The sequence below is a fragment of the Meles meles genome, chromosome 17, assembly GCF_922984935.1.
Source record: "Meles meles chromosome 17, mMelMel3.1 paternal haplotype, whole genome shotgun sequence".
In the NCBI taxonomy this organism is placed as follows: domain Eukaryota; kingdom Metazoa; phylum Chordata; class Mammalia; order Carnivora; family Mustelidae; genus Meles; species Meles meles.
Genome location: NC_060082.1, coordinates 12,167,253 through 12,187,078, shown reverse-complemented (window position 1 = coordinate 12,187,078; position 19,826 = coordinate 12,167,253). Strand labels below are relative to the sequence as shown.

The following is a 19,826-nucleotide window of genomic DNA, read 5'->3' as shown; positions in this document are numbered from 1 at the left end:
ATCTTCATCTAAAGATACACACTGGGGCACCTGGGTGGCTCAGGGTTGGTTAAGCCTCTGCCTTCGGCTCAGGTCATGATCCCAGGGTCCTGGGATCGAGCCCCGCATCAGACTCTCTGCTCAGTGGGGAGCCTGCTTCCCCCACTCTCTCTGCCTGCCTCTCTGACTACCTGTGATCTCTCTCTCTCTCTCTCTGTCAAATAAATAAATAAAATCTTTTAAAAAATAAAACAAAATAAAAAATAAAGATACACACCACAGTAAACCTAGTCAATACGAAAAGCAATTTTCGGGAGCGTATAGGACTTTTATAGATGGAAATTATCTTAGAAATAACCTAACATAACCTTAATCAATAGGTGAGTAAACCCCCAAGAAATCAGGTTACACACTCTACCAACAGCAGTTACTAATCTGTGGATGAACAAAGATCCAAGTCTCTTGAGTATTCTGAATGTACTCCACATTTACAGAGATCAACAAAAATCATACTAGGCTACCGAGCACAATGAAAGAGATACACTCACTTGTATTTATTTCCAGTTCTTGGATGTGGCTGAATTTTACAGCGATAAAGCGTTGGGTCTCTCATACATCCATTGTTACTACTCATGTCAATTTTTGCTCTCAGACAACAGGACTGGCCAAACTGGCTCCCTTTTTTCATTTCTTCCCACATTTGCAGATTCTTCTCAACAGCTATAAGATGGGAATTATATTAGTTTATCTCATGTATTACTGATCTAGTTGAATTCAAATTATTTTAATAGTCCGATAATTTGACACAAATTTCCACATTCTACTTGTATAATAAAAGCACACTCCACTTGTTTAAAAGTACTATAATATAATAGTTCTATTATTTGGTATGAAGAGTAAATGCATCATTTTTTTATGAAGTCTCACAAAATGCTTAAAAAATGCACTCTATAAATATACTTTTAAAGGCAGTCAAACCAATACATTCCACTGATGTAATACTGATTTAAGAGTAGGAGCGAAAGAGGCCAGAAGGTTTTTCTCATCCTGCATATCCTCTTTTCCCATCACAGCACAACTGGTCAGCCCGACCCCCTCAAATTTAACACTGCCTTCGAAGCAGAAGCATTCTGTCCCTTTGCCACCTCATGCCCAGGGGACGGACCAGATTGGCCTGATCCACAGGGCCCACAGGGATCAGTGCTACTGCCCGTGCCCAAGTAAAGAACACGGCTCAGGCTGTGAGCCTGAGCCTGTGGGCTCCCTGAAAGCCCTGTCAGTCATTCCAGTGGAAAGCAGGAGACTCTTATACTGAAAAACATGAGAGAGCACAGAAAACAATGACACAAGTTTAATCCCAGAAAAAAGAATTCTATGTCCTAAGTGGCTATGGTTCTGTTTATGTGAGAACACTGAAAACCTGTCCCATGTAGGTAAGAAAGAACTATGACACAGTGATTCTCTGCAGAAACTCCTGAAGGGAATGCACACATCGTACCTGCCCTCAAAAAAAATCAAGTGAGGTCTACAAGTAAAGTTGTTAACAATCTCTGAAAATGTAGGGAAACTTTAAAAAGAGAGAGAAAAAAGAAAGACTTTTGTAACGCTAAATTCACTAGACACTTCCCAAGATTTAGATACAGTATACTGTGGAAATTATGGCAACATAATTAACAATTATGAAATTAACAATTTCAGTAACTCAACAGCAACATAATTAACAATTATGAAATTAACAATTTCAGTAACTCAGGGGACAAGTAATGAGTAAGAAAGGTTATTTCATCAAGTGATATTTCTGAGGTACAGAGCAGTACACTGAGCTTCAATATTATATTCAGTATTATATTCACATTTACCCACATGCTAAGAAGATTTGGGTACTAATAACATGATCAAACATTTTATAGAAAGACTCAGTATTTAAACTGGGAAAACTACGAAAATTTGCAGAAATAACCATTCAAACGGAATGAATATAATGCCAAAGACGGCACTGAGTAAGCGAGACACAAAGGGCACGCACACATCACATGAGGTTGTGATGGCAACAAAGTAAAAACAATTAAAGATGATAAAGAAAGAAAAAGAAATCTGTGATGAATTAATGTATGAATCATATTCCCAAATGTGTCTCAAACGAGCATCTTTCACAGAAATCTTGTTCTACTAAAGAAATAGAACAGAAGCCCATCAATTAAAATACAATACACTAAATGTGCCTTACAGTTTTTTCTGTGCTTGGATTCTATCCTCTGTTCACGTTCTGCTTTCATCTGCTCTGCAGGAGTATCATCCACATAAGCCTTCCCTTCCTGAATTAGCTTCTCTGCATATTTCATTATAGTCTCAAAATGATCCGAGGTATAAGTAAATTGATCTGGTTTGATATGCAACATTGCAACATCTTCCAAGATAACCTATGAAAAGAATCCAAAATAACCATCACTTTATCTTTTGCATTTTCTTGTGTATTTTCAATCCGTGATACTGCATTTGGGCAAATGTAATTATACACCATCAGTCAAAAAAAAAAAAAAAAAGGCCTGAAAATGTTTCTGCAAGTTGTATATTAGGTAAGAAAAGAAAAAAAGATATCCATTATATTAGTCTCCAAATTTTCAGCTGAGAAAGCTGATCTCATGAAAGAGCTTTCCATTTACTCTGGAAAACTGGTTATTATTGGTCATACTGACAATCATTTGCCCTCTCTTTGAATAAATTGAAATGCTTCTGAATAAAGAGGATAAAAGAGGCTAGGAAACCTTCCCAATTTTCCAATACCTACTTAAGTGTCTATTTCATTCATACACTTAAATTATATGACAAAAAGGAAACCTGCCTCTAGTAACCAATTCAAGAAATTGGTACTTAAAGGAAAATATAGCACGCTTTGGTAAATTGTACAATTGAAGAAGAAAAAAATAAATTGAAGTTTTTTGGAATGGGAGCTCAATATTGCTTGGCTTAGGTCTCAGACACAGAATATACAGATGAGGGATAAAAGCAGCTATGAGAGCAAACTTATTTTCATACCATGAAGGTATCAGGTCACCCTCTAATTTTCATTAACTTTTCTGACAAAGGGTCATCACTACACCTTTAATTACCTTCTCAAAATCTTCCTTTTCTTTTTCAGGATTTGTGTCATCAAATCTCATGATCAGTTTCCCTTTAAAGTTAACCTGGTAGTGCTGGTTCAGAAGAGCAGCTTTTGCATGCCCAATGTGTAAGTAACTAAAACAAAAACATTTCACAAAGAAACTCATTAACATGTTTTAACTAAATACTTAAACTTAACCTTTTTGAGGAGATGAGAACTAAACAAAAATCCTTCTAGTTGGTACTCCAGTCATATTTTATTTTCTAACAAAAAAGTACTGTGATAGAAAATCTGACCCTCACAGGAAGAAAAAGGCTATAACATTTATAAAATAATCACAAGAAACAATTTCATATGTAAAATCTCACAAAGGGACAAGTTATTTGTTAACATTACAACCTTCAGGAGAAAGAACAAAATAAACAAAAAACCAACCTCAAGGAAAATCTTTTTTTTTTCCCTTACAGAGGAAACAAGTATCATTTAGTTAGAGGAAAACTGTTTCCAAAACAGCTTTCAGTGCTACGCGGTAGTGTATCTTCTTCACTAAGACCTGATGCTACTGAGAACGGAGCGCCCATCTCATGCAGGCCAGCGAGAGGCACCTCTGAGATCACCACTGCCACGGGAGGATCCCATGAAAGGGCACATGGGGATCGGGAGACTGCAGGAGAGCCACTTCTCAAGGCATCTGTTTTCTCAGAAGCCAAAACAAGAGGATTTGAACTAAAGGACCTTCCAGTACCAATGCTCTGTGAATCACAATCTAAAAAACACTACCCTGTTCTATGGGCAACTGGAAATTATAAGGAATAAAGTATGTCACAGGCACTGTCGGTAATATTCTGTATCAACGTTCTCTTCTATCAGCAATGTGGGTAAAAAGCAGTATCCTATACCACTACTGTTGAAAATACCCTTTCCCAGGCAGCAAGCATGGCATGAAGCAAGGACGTTTGATCATTTCTATTAGTATCCACTAATGGCAGCCATGGTCCCACTGCGCTAGTTTCCCGGTTTCATGCCAACACGATCTCAGCTGGTGTCAAGAGGGGAGGGGAAAATGCAACTCCTTGCAAGTCTTCACATCAGTTTTTAAATCAATCCATGTTTTAGAAATTCAGGCAGCATTCTAGATCAATGATTAAGTGTTAAGAAGAATTTAGGTTAATGCAGACAAATACAAAGCAGTGCATTTAGGGTTATTCAAAACTTTCTGCATAACATAAAAAGGCTGTCACTGGTATCCCAGATGAGATTCTAAAACAGAAAAAGGACATTAGGAAAAAACGAATGAAATCCAAAAAAAGGTATGGAGTTTAGGTGATGATAATACTATCGATATCAGTTCACCAGTTGTGATAAAGGTACAAGAGTAATGTAAGATGGTAAACATTACAGATAACTGGGGGCAGTGTCTGTGGGAACGTTTTGTACTATCCTTGCTATGCCTCTGAAAATTACAACTACTCTAAAACAAAAGGTTAACCAAAAATAAAATAAAGGACAGTGAGTTCCAAGAAAGAAAGAGAAACACTGTCTGTAGTCTTTGTTTAAAGTGTTATACCTATACCATCCTATACCCATACCTATACCCAAAAAAAAACAACAAACTAATAATCACTAACTACCCATACTATATGATAGTGTTAGGCTTTACATAAAGGAATCCACTTAAGAGAAGTGAGGAAATCAAACCATTATCTTACAGATGATGTTTCTGAATCTGAAATAATGTGGATGGTTCTAATAATTCTAAATGTCAAGCAAGTTAAAAGGACTATAAACTATTCACAAGATAACTAAAATAACCAGCTCAATAGACATCTAGCTAGCTAAAGAAAGAAAGATTCACGCTTTTCAGTTAGTACTAACACCGAGTTGGGCTTCTGCCACACCTAACAGCATAGGCTGCAGAATTTTAAGTCAAATGGACTCTAGAGCCAGACAGCACAAGTCTGGCAAACTACCAAAATGTTGCAGGAATCCGTTTCTGAAACCATTTGTAAAATGCAGCTGTTAAAAGTGCTTTCCTCACAGGGCTATTAGGATTAAAACACTAGATGTACAATGCTTGGTAGTACCCGCACATAACAGGTTCTATGTATGTTAGCTAAAAAGAAGAAAAAGGGCAAAAGTCAAGCCTTTGGGGCACCTGGGTAGCTCAGTTGGTTAAGCATCTGCCTTCACCTCAGGTCACGACCCCAGGGTTCTGGGATCAAGCCCCGAGATGTGAGGGCTCCCAGCTCAGCGGGAAGTCTGCTTCTCCCACTTCCTCTGCCTGCCACTCACCCTGCTTTTGTGCTCTCTGTCAAATAAATTAATAAAATCTTAAACAAACAAAAAAAGTCAAGCCTTCTGGCATTTCATGAAAGACACAGAAAAATAAAATGACTAAAAAGAAAAATTGCAGGGGGACCCTAGCTGGCTCAGTTGGTAGACATGCAACTCTTCATCTCAAGGTTGTAATTTAAGGCCCCATGCTCGGTGTAGAGATTACTTAAAAATAAAATCTTTAAAAGAAAAAGAAAAGAAAAGAAAAATAAAAATTAAGAATTCTTTAGCAGTATAAAGGGGTATGATAAAATTATGAATAGTAAAACAAAAAACAGACAAAAAAAGACCAAAAAAGGGGAACCTGGGTGGCTCAGTGGATTAAGCCGCTGCCTTCGGCTCAGGTCATGATCTCAGGGTCCTGGGATCGAGCCCCGCATCGGGCTCTCTGCTCCGCAGGGAGCCTGCTTCCTCCTCTCTCTCTGCCTGCCTCTCTGCCTACTTGTGATCTCTCTCTCTGTTAATTAAATAAATAAAATAAAATCTTTAAAAAAAAAAAAAAAAGACCAAAAAAAAAAAAAACACACTTGAATACTGATTTATATTCCAAATCCTCAAGCTATATTTGGCAAAGAGCATGGTCTCTGAAATTGTTTTAATTTATGGCAGACAAACGTATTTCCTAATTTATAAACATGAGGCACTCATTATTTTAAGAAATGACAGTGACAGAAAATATAAAAAGATTGTAAAAGAACTAATGTCCAAATGCCAGAGCTATAAACAGCCACTGCTAACAAGGTGGCTTTAGGAAACCACTGAAGTCACTACCAATGGAAAACCAGTTGTGATAAAGCACACAGGAGCAGAACACTGGGCCACAAGGACCCGAGATGTCTGTGGGAATTAAGGCACATACGGTAAGTCTGATTTATGAGATTCCACCCAATCAACTACCAAGCGATCATTTAATTAGTCTATGAATTTTCGGAATTCATTATTTCTCTTTCATCTCCTTCTATCTATCCTTTATTTCACCACCTTCACCAGCAAACTTAGAAAAGCAGAGAGAAAATGTGGAATTCTACAACAAATTTTCCTGTCAGTGGTGCTTATGAGAAGTCTGTGGAAAACTATTAAGAACAGCTAAAATAGGGACGTCTCGGTGGCTCAGTGGGTTAGGGCCTCTGCCTTTGGCTCAGGTCATGATCCCAGGGTCCTGGGATCGAGCCCCGCATCGGGCTCTCTGCTCCATGGAGAGCCTGCTTCCTCCTCTCTCTCTCTGCCTGCCTCTTTGCCTAGTAGTGATCTCTGTCAAATAAATAAAAATATTCAAAAAAAAAAAAAAAGAACAGCTAAAATAAAACATTTTTTTGCTTACTCTGCTACTTTCTACTGTCTACACATTCCACTCACCACAAATGGGTAAGAATTTAGCTACAGAATACACAATCTGAAATTAAACAAATCTGGGGGGAAAAATCTCATTTACCAAATGTGGCACAATTCTTTCCTAATGGCTAAGTTCCTGAGGCTAACTGCTTTAATAAGACACATTTTACATTATCATCACTGGAAGAGCTCTATTACAAAGCTTGTCCAGCTCAGAGAGGCGCATGCGCAATGGTGGACTCTCCACAGCCCCAGGCAATGCTGGGCAAGGTCTGGGAAGGCCGCAGGCTGGTGGCCACCAGCCAAAACAAGTCTTTTTCTGCAAAGAGCTATTCAAATGTTATTTTCTTTCGCTACCAAAAGCGAAAGGGGCTGGAAGTCTGCTGACAATAGAAAGAACTGAAAAGGAATAGGCTTTTTTCAGGATGCCCCTTTATTTCAGAAAAAAAGGAACCTAAAAATAATTCTACCATAACTTCTACTGCTAACCAAAAGGACCGCGCAGGGTACAACTACAAATCCTTATTAAATGAGATCTGAAGATTCTCAAAATGCAAATAAAACTTAAGCTTTTCTATTTATGGATATTTTTCTATTTATAATTAAAATTCTGTGTGGGGCAAAATAACAATATTGTCTGACTAATAAGCTAAAACTATAAATTTGATACATTAACATTACTTGTCAATAATAAATAGACTATTAAGATGTTTAGAATTTTGATTCCCACAATTAAAATCTTACTTATTTTCTTCTATATTAGTAATCTAGTAATACTATAAGTACTCAACTATCCTAAAGCTTTTCCACTAAATATATTCCACTGTAATTACAAGTTACATTTCCTTACCCACTAGCCTCTGGAGGAAATCTGACAGTAACCTTTCCCATCTCAGCACCTGGAAGCTCAACAAATTTCCCAACATCTTGTTTTTTCTCAGGTATCTGAAAAGCAGATCAAAAACAACAAATATATCATTAAATGTTACATCATTAAATGTTAAGGAACACATGCGTTCAACAAATACTTAACTCAGTGCCTACTATGTACCAGGCATGATTATGAGACATATGAGGACTAGAAAGTTGTCCTTGCACTTGAGCACCCAAAATCTTATGAAGAATGTAAATAAAACCAACCACAGGGAAGAGAGATCTACACATGTGTTTACAGAGTGCTGTCAGAGCAGTCAGTGGACGTTAACCAACAGCTTCTAGGGTCATCAGGAAAAGCTTAAAAGGAGATAAGAACCAAAGCTGGACCTTAAAAAATAAGTGGAAATACATTAGATGTAGAATGTATAAGTGCCTTCATTCTAAGAAAAGAAACAGCAGCACACGTAAGACACAAAGACAGTGCAACATCCACGAAAAGTTAAAAAAATGCACATGGGATGGGTGGACAAGGAAGGTGAAACTGTTGATGAGGTCCAGAATATGAAGCCCCTCATACATGTGCTTTTCGGTTGTAGGCAACAAGGAAATCCCAGGAGTAACAGGACCATTTATTTGTATTTTCTAAAATGATATCGTGGACAGTGTGGAGAATGAAGTAGAAAAGACAGAAACCTTGGGTGAGATTATGGTATTAAATCAACCAAGAAGTAATGAAGCTCCAATAAAACTCAGTTAACAGTGGAGACAGAAAACATATCAATAAATATGAGAAGAACAGAACTTAGTAACTGATTTCATGGGAAAAATGGTGAAGGACGAGTGACAATTTTTAGCCAAAACAACTGAGTAGACTGTTGTGTCTTTACTCAAGCAGGCAGTAGTTTTCTAATTTTACTACAGTGGAAAACCTTTAAGTTGAGACTTTACTACACATGCCTAATGTGTGAAACAGATCGAAGTAGAGAGGCTCTCTGGCTGGGGAAGAGAATCTTTCCTACTCTGCATCACATCCTCCTAGAGGACCAACAAAAAGGCTCCGCAGAAGCCCAGGACTCAATGGTCAAAAATGAGCAAACAGGAGAGTTGGGAGGAAGGAAAACTCATATAGCTATAAATAACGAGATTTTAATTACTTGGATTTTAGATTTCCTAAGAGAAATACACTGCATGATCATAATCTCTCAGACATCTAATTAAGGCTTTATGGAGTTAAACAGTTAAAGGCAAGCCCACACTTATCAGACTCAACAGATTTTTCCAAGAAGATCCTTTTTCACATATGAAAAGAAAAACTCCAAGTAAGAATAATTTTCTTTTCAAATCTACGGTCTCAAACAGACTAAGGTATCAGCATTAAAAAATGCTTACCACTTTAGCTTTGGTCGCTGAAACATTCCACTTGGTACCTACAGACTGGAAGGCCTGCTGGGCTTCAAGAAAGCCAAACCAGCGTTTTACGTGCACTGGAGCTTTGTTCTGTTCCAACTGTTCCTGCCATACAGCATTGCCTATTAGCAAAAATAATTTTTTTAAACATTTTATTTATTTGACAGAGAGGGAGAGGGAGGGAGAGGAAAGAGAGCAGAAGCAGGGGGAGCAGCAGGCAGAGGGAGAAGCAGGCTACCTGCTGAGCAGGGAGACTTATGCGGGGCTCAATCCCACAACCCCAGGATCATGACCTGAGCTGAAGGCAACCGCGTAACTGACTGAGCCACCCAAGTACCCCTAGCAAAAATTATTTTAAAACCATTCGATAAATCCACAACTTTAAAAGCAAAGTTCTCATTGTGTAAATGAAATGGCTTAAAGTTGTGCTTTTATAGGTGTCCCTGGCTGGCTCAGGCCATAGAGCATGCGACTCTTAATCGCTGGGTCTTGAGTTCAAGCCCCATGTTGGGCGTGAAGCCTACTTTAAAAAAAAAAAAAAAAGTTCTTCTATAATGAAAAATTTACATCTAGGTATGCATTGTAACGTTTTCTAATATTTTAATACACTTTACAGAATTCACGGAAGTTAAAAATATTTTTGCAGTTCAACTCATTGAAGTGAATACTAAATCCTGCCCTTAACACCACCGCACCCCCATTATAAGGCCAATGTCCTATTTCATAATTAAGGAAATGCTTTAAGTAGATCAACTAGAAAACAAAATAGGAAACTAAGATCAAGAAGTAGCTCATTTCTTCAAATGTAGTATCAAAAGTAGGCAGTGAAGGAAAATTTAATTCTGTAATATCACAAAGGTACATCCTCAAGATAGTATCCTCCTTCCATAAATATTAAGTCAAAAATCGAAAAAGATGAAAATGTCAAAACTATACATGAAAACATCTAATTAGAAAAGGCCTTCATTTTATGTTGGTTATTATTAAGACAATTTGGAGAAAAGTTTCAGCCCCAAAATAGTAAACACAATATTAAAAACACCACATGATCCAACTTTAAAGAATGATAAAACTTTCTGGCATATTTGCCCCCCCTCCAAGAAAATAAGCTAAGAAAATTCAAGTCCTCTTTATACCTCTCATCAATCCTATAATCTTACCCTGTTGCCAACTAGTCAGAGAATCCATGACCTCTAAAAGGAACAACTCCAGATCACCCCCTCAAACACACACACACCGCTACTAAGTAATCAGAGACAATAACGCCTGGAGTAAAGGAATGGCTGAGGCAGGGGAGGTGCTGACATAAATGGGATGAGGGCTTCTTCAGCAGGACCAAGGTCAGCCTTCCAAGCAGAAGGGAGCTGGGTTAGTGAGAGACAGAAGACCTCTCGGGCCCGCAAAGTATTAGGAATTCCTACACGTGGACAGGAATACAAGAGCCAAGGCAGTCATTCCTTTGCAAGGAAGAACTAAGTGACTCTCATTCTACACAAACACACACTCACATGTCTGAGTTTATTCGTATATAAATAAATATATGTGTGTGTGTATGTATATTTAGAGACCTATATAGAGAGACATGCACACTTCTTACCCAGCAAAATATCAAGCAATACAAATACAGCATTCTTCAGGAAGAGTAAATGGTACCTTTTAGGGTGGCCCAAACACATAAATCTGCTAAGCTCAAGGAATTTCCAACTAAATATGTTCTCAGAGACAGGCAATGATTGAGCTCGTTGATTGCAGAAGTAAACAAATTACATGAAGACAATTTTGTAGCACTAAACTCCAACCAGTGATCAATCTGTGGACAAAAAAGATTGAAAAGAAATGTACCTCGGCATTTAGACTTAAACAAACAGATGAACTCAGAACCATGCCTATCTTATCTCAATTTACTGAATTTGCCACTATGTGGATTTAATTCTGGTTGCCTGAGATCTAAAGTGGCATCTAAATAAACAAACTTCATTGTTATATTTCTGTGCTTCCCCCACTCCTGCAGAAGTGCAGAGGAGCACTTCAGAGAAGAAAAAGATTGGAGAACTGACAGCAGGAAGGAATAACCCACTTGATCAAAACCAAGAGGTGTCAAAACCAATACGTGATACCTACCCAAACAGATTCATCCACCTGCAAAATTTAAAAGTAAATACTGAGGAAACTATCCTTTGTATACTGACTTTTATAAAACTGAGGAGAATCGGAGCTGAATACAAACGAAAAGCATCTAAACAGCAGTACTGGAAGTTAATCTATGGTTGCTGTAATTAATTAAAGTATCACCATGCTCGCTTCAGCAGCACATATGATGATTAAAGTATATACCAAGAAAGGAGAAGGGGATCCAAATTGTGTGTGTGACCCTGGGAAAACCTCTTAACTTTTCTAGGCCTGCTGCCTCATCTGTGAAGTTAAGGGATTTGTGTGAGATGATCTATACAGTCACATCGAGCCTGAAATTCTAGGAATCTAGGAAGACGACAGCACTCATGGACCCAACGGACAGCTGGTGTGGGGTTAAAAGTTCAAACTTAGGAGATCTGAGGTGTTTTTTGTTTTCCTGAAAATAAAAACAGGATGAGAATTCCTTAACTAGGTCCATCACTAAACTCCATTACTATCCTTACATAGAATAATAGTATATAAGCCAACAACAAAATGAAGTGCTCAAAAGAACAGAGCATAAATCAAAATAAGCCCAAGGAAGTATTCATTCCTTACCTCAGTATGTTCCAGCAAGTTAGAGCCATAGAGCCCAGCTGTGGTTGCAACTCGAGCCAAGTAGCGAAGTATGGAATTTACGTCCGTGAATACCACATTTCTAGAATATAAGCATGCGATATTACCACAGCTCTAGCAAATCAGTAGGAGTCATGAGACTTATAAAGGAGTATAAAAATATAAACCTTTTATTTACCATGTATTTTTAACTACAGTTTAAAAAAAAATCTGCCTAATTTATTCCTTACTGTTTCTATCAAACTCTAATTTGTTCTGAACGTTTGGTTAAATCCAACAATTCAGTTCAGAGTAAACTATCTATAATACTTTGTCCTTCTAACTATTGTCTATTTGCGGTGTAAATACGAAAATGTAACTGGGATGGCAAGAAAAACAGTGATTTAAAATAAATCAAGGCAGAGAAGTCAAGGATACACAGTCGTGAAGAGGCTAGTTTTATCTACTCCGAAGTAAAAGAGGACAGTTCAAACCCCACCAGAATTTTCTGTAAAAATTATTTTTTTAAGAGACACACACCCATAAGGAAAAAGAGACTAAGGAGAAGAAACAGTCACAATAAAGTTTATGAAGATAGACAGCAGATGGATTCAACAGGTCTGAAGAAACTGAATTTTAAGTGGGTAGTGGACAAAGTTGAAAACCAACCCAACCTAAATTTTAGAATCCACAAAAGAGTAATGAATCAATGGAAGCAAAAGTGAACTGGGGCTAAAATAAGTAGGGGTGATAGAAAATCTGTTTACTAATTGGTGGGAAACAGACACCATCAAGCCCTATTCTGCTCAGCTAAACCACTGCTTTTACTCAATCATGGCAAAAACTGAAGCCTTTTCTCTAAAGAGTAAAATGAAGGCTCTCTCAACTGGGGGAAATCTGGCCCAACTGTGAACCAGGTTACACAGTAACTGGGAGAATACACATATACATACTAGATGCTAAGACCTCAGTCTTCTTCCCATCCTCAGCTTCCAAAATATTCTGGCACCAACTCTTTACTGCCCAACAGGAGGCTGAAAGTCTTCATTAAATAATCTGATCAGCCTAAGAAGAAATAACTAAGAATACTAACATCAGAAGTTCCCCCTAAATGAACCGTTCAATCAGACCATCCCAAAGTATGCTCAGAACTGACAAGCCTACCCTAGAGTTCAGAATGTATAAACAGCTTTAAATTTCAGTTTAAATCTGAGAAGGTCATCAGGAGTTACCAAATATCTGAAGAAAGCTTTTAACCTGAAGGATAGTAACCAAAATAAACACATGGAAAAACGCAACTTGGACAAAGTAGAGAAAAGAAAATTTAAAAAGTTAACAAATAAATTTCCTTTAGGCAATGAAGCAATATATTGCAGTCATAAAACAAGAACAGGATATAATAAAAGAAAAGAAAAAACCGGGCTCTTAGAAACTAAAGAGAAATAGCAAAAATAGAAAACTCAATAGAAAATTAGGCTGGTAAAGTTGAAGAACTGTCCAGAAAGTTAAGAAAAAAGAAAAATTAGATGAAAAATGAAGGTAATACTTAATCTCAACATCCACAAGAAAAAGGGAGGAGAAAATCATCAAAAAAATTTTTCAAATTTTCCAAAATAGAAGGATTTCCAAGTTTTCACATTGAAAGGAGACCAAGCACCCAGTGGAAGAGATTAAAAATAGACCCACAGAGGGCACCAGCTTGGCTCAGTCAATATAACATGTGACTCTTGATCTTCGGGTTGGGAGTTCAAGCCCCACATTGGGTGTATAGATCATTTAAAAATAAAATCTTAAAAAAAAAAAAATGACCCACATTAGAGCATATTACTGTTAAATTTCAGAATACTGAATCAAAAGAAAATATTCCTACAAACTCCTGAAGTCACACAGAAAAGATCAGGAATCAGAGAAGCTTCAGAAGAAAGAAAACAAACAATTATTCCATGGAAAAGTAAGAGTTGTACACAAAAAATAATCATAATATGTGGCTTAGCAGTGAATAAAACTTGCTGGGTCATTACAGTGTAAACACGGAATGGAAATCCAATCAAAATTATGATGCAACTATACTGGGAGGAAGCAGGAGATGGGGAGTAGAAGAGTATGTGTTTTTATGTATCTTGCCTTTTTCCCCAATACAAGTCTCTCTGTCAGTTTATTACGGACCTTTTAAACACACTTCAAATCTGTATCCTGCTTGAGAATACCCTGGAAAATTTCTTTCAGTTTGGTCCAGATTTTATTATGTGGTGAAGTATTTTTAAAAGAAACTGAAACCAGATTATATCTATTCCTCAGTTTCATTAAACTAAAATTAAGGATAATAATATCTCCCTTTCCAGTTCTTTTTATTCTTCTCAGTGGGTTCCTGAAAAAAAAGTTTAATCTTCCATATATCTTGGGATGCAAATGATTCCTTTAATCAGGAACATACAATACATGCTCATTGTAGAAAGCTGCAAAAACAGAGAAGTAAAAAGAAAAGAAGAATCTTTAGGTACATTTCTAGTTTCTTTTAGATTATAAGTGGGATCAGATAGCTTGCTGACAAATGTTTAAGTCTCTAGATATACTTCTTTTAAGAATGAGGAAGAAAAGCATAATTCTTTCTAATCTACCAGCGAGCAAATAAAACAAGCACAGAACACTGAATTCTGAATATTTAAAAAATGCTGTTCAGTACTGAAAACAGATACAAAAGTACTTACTCAGACACATGAAGAATATTCTCTTTCCCTTCTTCAACAGAAATGCTGACATTGTCTTTCACATGTTCTACAGCCAGCAAAGCTCCTAAGTGGAATGAGATGAAAAGATGTTTCTTTATTAACAATGTAGTATTTAAAGCCTGAATCATAAAGCAGTAAGAATGACTCAACAAACCAATACTGAGTCCTACGAGGAGTAAACTTCTTTCCCAGTAGTCTATAAAAAGAAAGGATCCTCTTCCAGTCTTGGGAAAATAACATACCAGAAACTATGCACTGGCATAGTCCAACTGCTTTTGCATATGTTTAGCTTCCAGTTAAGGGCATTGAAATACATCTATTCCTCCCTCAGGAGACAAGAAATGAGAACAGTGTCTTGTATAAAAACTACTGTTAATAGCATCTGAGTAATTACTATGTGGTAGGCACTGTGCTAAGATGCTTTACAGTCATCAAAATTTTTATTTTTATTTTAAAGATTTTATTTATTTATTTGACAGAGATCACAAGTGGGCAGAGAGGCAGGCAGAGAGAGAGGGGGAGCAGGCTCCCTGCTGAGCAGAGAGCCAGATATGGGGCTCGATCCCAGGACCCTGAGATCATGACATGAGCCGAAGGCAGAGGCTTAACCCACTGAGCCACCCAGGTGCCCCTCATCAAAATTTTTAATCTTTGTAGTGATCTTATGAGGGAGACATCTTTATCTTCCTTTTACAAAAAGAGGAAATTGAGGCTTGAAAAGATTAAATACTGAACCTAAAGTCCTTAACTAAATATGTAGCACTTGGGAATTGAATGTAGGCCTAAGGCAATCCAGAAGTTAAACTCTGAAACACAGTGTAATCTGCCTTGCAACACCTATTAAATATCCTAAATTGATTCATTAATCTTTTGTCCTTGAAATTTGGCTAACATGAACCACCAGCACCCAGATATTGATTTCTAAATACCAAGCTCCACTGGAAACAGGGCTGTGGCAGGGAAGGTACAAGACAGACCTGGAAAACCTTGTGCTAGAAAGCAAGAAGTAATCAAACAGATAAACCAAAAGGACACAGAAGCCAGCTTGGAGGAGCTCCCACTGGCGAACAGTAGCAATGTAACCACTAACATAAATGATACAAGTTTTAGTGTATCCATACAACAAAATCCCACACAGCAAATAAAAACCATGAAGTACTGTCACAGGCAATAAGACAGATGAATCCCAGGGGCGCCTGGGTGGCTCAGTGGATTAAGCCGCTGCCTTCGGCTCAGGTCATGATCTCGGGGTCCTGGGATCGAGCCCCGCATCGGGCTCTCTGCTCTGCAGGGAGCCTGCTTCCTCCTCTCTCTCTGCCTGCCTCTCTGCCTACTTGTGATCTCTCTCTCTCTGTCAAATAAATAAATAAAAAATCTTTAAAAAAAAAAATAAAAGACAGATGAATCCCAAAGCATGATCCTAGTACAAAAGAATATATATGATATGATTCAGTGTGTATGAAATTCTAGAAAAAAAAGAACAATAATGACAGAAAGCAGACCAGTGGCTATAAGGGACCAGAGATGGGGAAATGGAACTGACTGCAAAGGAACATAAGGAAACTTTCTGAAATGAGAGAAATATTCTCTATCATCATTGCAGTGGTTACTATACATATGTGTCAATTTTAAATTGGTGAAGTTTAGTAAGTGCACATTATAGCTTAATAAAACTAATTTTAAAAAATAAAAGTTTTAAGTTAAAAGAATAAAAGTAATACAAATTATAACCTGAGTGCATTTTGTTATGAAATTTTTTTAATGGAAAAGAAAAAACATCCTCTGACAGAAAAATGCCAACTAATACATGTAGAAGGAACAGAACCGGAAGGTGACCTTTTGGCATCTTAATAATAATCAAGTTGGGCAGGAAGCATCAGTGGATGCTGAAACCAGTAAACGAAAGTTTGAGTGGAATGTTTACACAATCCTAAAGCATCTCCCCACAAAATGCCTGTCAAATGCAAAGAGAAGGGGTCCCTGCGTGGCTTAGTGGGTTAAGCCTCTGCTTTCGGCTCAGGTCATGATCCCAGAGTCCTGGGATAGAGCCCTGCTCAGCGGGGAGCCTGCTTCCCCCTCTCTCTCTGCCTGCCTCTCTGCCTACTTGTGATCTCTGTCTGTCAAATAAATAAATAAAATTTTTTTTAAAAAATGCAAAGAGAAAATTTTGCAGTCCATAAAGCTGGCTGGCACCATCTTAAATAATCAAGATTAGATCATCGGTAATGAAAAAATCAAATTCATACACTAATTAATGGGCTGCAATGAAGAAAAATGAATCACTTCTGTGCTACTCTTGCCAAAGATGTGTAGCTGAATACAGCCACAAGGAAACAAACAATCTGATGGGGACATTCTTCAAGTAACTGGTCTTTAGTCTTCAGAGAGGTCAAGGCTAAGAAAGCCAAAGGAAGACTGAAAAAACATTCCAGACTGAAAGAAACTGGAGAGACATGACAAGGAAGTGCAAAGCTTGATTCTGGATTTTGATCCCTGTACTGTTAAGAGTGTTGCTGAAACAATTAGTGTTGGAATATGAATAGAGGCTCTGCATTAAATGGAAGAACGGTATCAATGTGTACTTCCTGATTTTTTTTTTAAGATTTTATTTATTTGATATATAGAGAGAGATCACAAGTAGACAGAGAGGCAAGCGGAGAGAGAGGGTGAAGCAGGCTCCTTGCTGAGCAGAGAGCCCGATGTGGGGCTCGATCCCAGGACCCTGAGATCACCACCCGAGCCGAAGGCAGAGGCTTAACCCACTGAGCCACCCAGATGCCCCTGTACTTCCTGATTTTGATGGTCCTGTCAGGTCACATGAAGAGCTTCCTTGCTTGAGAGAGCTGTATGTTGGCGTATTCCTGATGCTGAAGCATCATGATCTGCAGTATGCTCTCCAGTGGTACAGGGGGGAAAAAGTCCTCGATTCTATTCTTGTACCTTTTAAGTTTGAAATTATTTTAACATTAAAAAAAAAAATTCACGTGCTGAATGCATGTCAAACAGGGAAATTCCAGCAATGCATTCTGTTTTTCTAAATGTTTCATTCAATCTTTAGAGATGTGCTTTAATCAAACAGTGGGAAGAATTAAAAAACAAAAAAGGAGGGGAAAAGCAAACATACATACACTCTATCACTGGTCTAGTGTAGACCAGTGAACTGTAGACCAGTTCAAAATGACAATAAATTTCTTGAAGATCCTCTTCCAGAATAGTCAGAATGTGGTGACTAAGGAACAGGGGGATTTGCTAAGTAACATTAGTAAAAACTGTACCTTTGGAGTATCTAAAAATATGTCAAGAATTTTACCTACATCTCATTTAATTCTGGCAACCAACCCTATGTAGCAAATAGTATTCCTCTTTTCTTCACCAAAGGAACTGTGGGAGAAGCCAAACAAGCAACCTGCCAAGGTTCCACAACTCGTAAGTGGCAGCCAGGATTGGACCCAAGTCTCCAGGAACCAAATGTTTCTGCTCTTAACCATGAAACCACATTGTCTAGTACTTTCCAGCCCCAAGAGCAAACCCATTTTTTTTTTTTTGAGTTTATTGATTTGTTTGAGGTTAGCCCATAATTACTGGAACCAATACAATAAAACATTAGCATTTTAAAAATACGTAAAATGGCTATTAAGTTGTGGGTTTTATTCCAAAAGACTGGCTGGCTTAGTCTGTAGAGTAGGTGACCTCGCTGTTGAGTTCCAGCCCCATGTTTGGTGTAGAGATTACCTAAAAATAAAACCTTAAAAAAAAAAAAGTACTTGTGAGTCTATACTACGCATACACAGTAACAAATAGGAGATAAACTACTCAAATTCTTTTGTGTCATTTCCTAAAATAATAAAAAAGCAGAAATTTTAAGCGATCTATCGACAACGACCTCGGCCACACAGAAATACCAAATCTAAATAGAACTTAACACGTACTAGCAAGGGAACAGGTCCGACGTTTACTCTGGCGTTGACCACATCCACAAGGGTGTGTAGGAAAGGAGCCCTATCAGTCCGCAGTGTACTCGAGTGTTCTAGCAATTACCCTGCCACCATTAATTAAAAATAAATGCAACCTCGGGTGTAAAGCAACCTCAGCTACTACACTGTCTGCCTTGTTCCCCTTGAACCCAACGAAACATAAGGTAGTCAAGAGGATTAGAGATCTTTTCTGAGAAGAGGGAGGAAGGGAGATGTGAATAAAGAGGGGGTATGCTGAAAGAGGGGGACGCGAAGACGATGGGATTTTAACTTTCAAAACGACATTTCTACCGGCAGCTCGGGGTCTCTAGGGAAAGCCATTTCAAAAAAACGGAGAGGGGAGCTGGCTGAGAGTCATCCCTCTCAGAGAAAAGGTCCGAAGCGGAGCGACGTGTCGCCCTGCCTGGGCTCACACCACGCCTCCCTCCACGCCCGAGAAAACTGTCTTCAGGAGCAGATCCACATGCCAAGAGGGCGCAGAGCTTACTCCGTGCACAGTTTCGAGGAGCGGGCAGGCCTACTCTCCCAGACCGTGACCGCCACTGCACAACGCCGGGCGCGGCGACCTTCCCTGCCCCGCACCCTCCCCGGCTGATGCAACCCACGCAGGTCGGCTGCCTCAGCCCCTTACCCAGCGGAGGGTCTCCTGCATTCACGGTCAGACAGAGCGTCGCCATCCCCGCCGGTCTGCGGCTACCTATCAGTGCGCCTGCCTGGCCGTCAGAACCTCTCCGCACCCCGCCGAAAGCAAGAAGCTGCAACGTGTGCACGCGCCTGACGCTGCCGCAGCCTTCGCCCCTCCCCTGCGTCGTGGCTGCCGCCGTCTCCGCGCACACCGCGGTACGTCACCGCCGTGCGCCGTCTCGGCGCCTCCACGGGAGTCAGCGGCTTTCGATCCCGCCCTTCTGCATCTGGGAACGGGATGGCCGAAGTGGCGACCCGCGCTGCGGGGGGAGACGCTGAAGCGAACGAGACTTTACGACACTTCGTAAAGCGAGAACAAGTTTTGAGACCGTTTCTGCGGTGTGAGAGCCGTGCACGTGAGCCCCGGGACAGAACACGCAAGTGGAGCAGTGTGTTGTCGATGGGGCTGCGTGTTTGTAAACACAGAAAAATCGGGGAAGCGTGCACACCACGCCGACAGCCACGGTTCCGCTGGGGATGGGGGAGCTTTTCTAATGTCCCGTATTTTTCAAAAGAAGGATGTAATTCCAAGAGTTATTTTCGTACGTGAAAATAGTGCTTAAAAAGGATTTATTTATAAAAGGCATTACTAAAAGCCGGTGCCGGAAGATTTGCCTGGACTCTGCAAGCGTCCCTTTCACAGGGTCGTGGGGGGGGGGGGGGTGTGTGTGTCCAAGGATT

General features: G+C 39.1%; 1 protein-coding gene across 2 annotated transcripts in view; it reads right to left on the bottom strand.

The window, feature by feature from the left end:
• Positions 1-19,257, bottom strand: part of EPRS1 (glutamyl-prolyl-tRNA synthetase 1) — a 68,368-nt gene extending 49,111 nt beyond the window's left edge. For both annotated transcript variants that reach the window (XM_045982725.1, XM_045982726.1), the window contains exons 1-9: positions 19,093-19,257; positions 14,467-14,551; positions 11,762-11,861; positions 10,685-10,841; positions 9,014-9,153; positions 7,599-7,693; positions 3,090-3,216; positions 2,207-2,399; positions 528-699 (exon numbers count right to left, since the gene is read on the bottom strand). In XM_045982725.1, coding sequence (XP_045838681.1) covers positions 528-699; positions 2,207-2,399; positions 3,090-3,216; positions 7,599-7,693; positions 9,014-9,153; positions 10,685-10,841; positions 11,762-11,861; positions 14,467-14,551; positions 19,093-19,138 — 1,115 coding nt within the window. In that variant the 5' untranslated portion in view covers positions 19,139-19,257. The remainder of the gene's footprint in view (positions 1-527; positions 700-2,206; positions 2,400-3,089; positions 3,217-7,598; positions 7,694-9,013; positions 9,154-10,684; positions 10,842-11,761; positions 11,862-14,466; positions 14,552-19,092) is intronic.
• Positions 19,258-19,826: the final 569 nt, after the last annotated feature.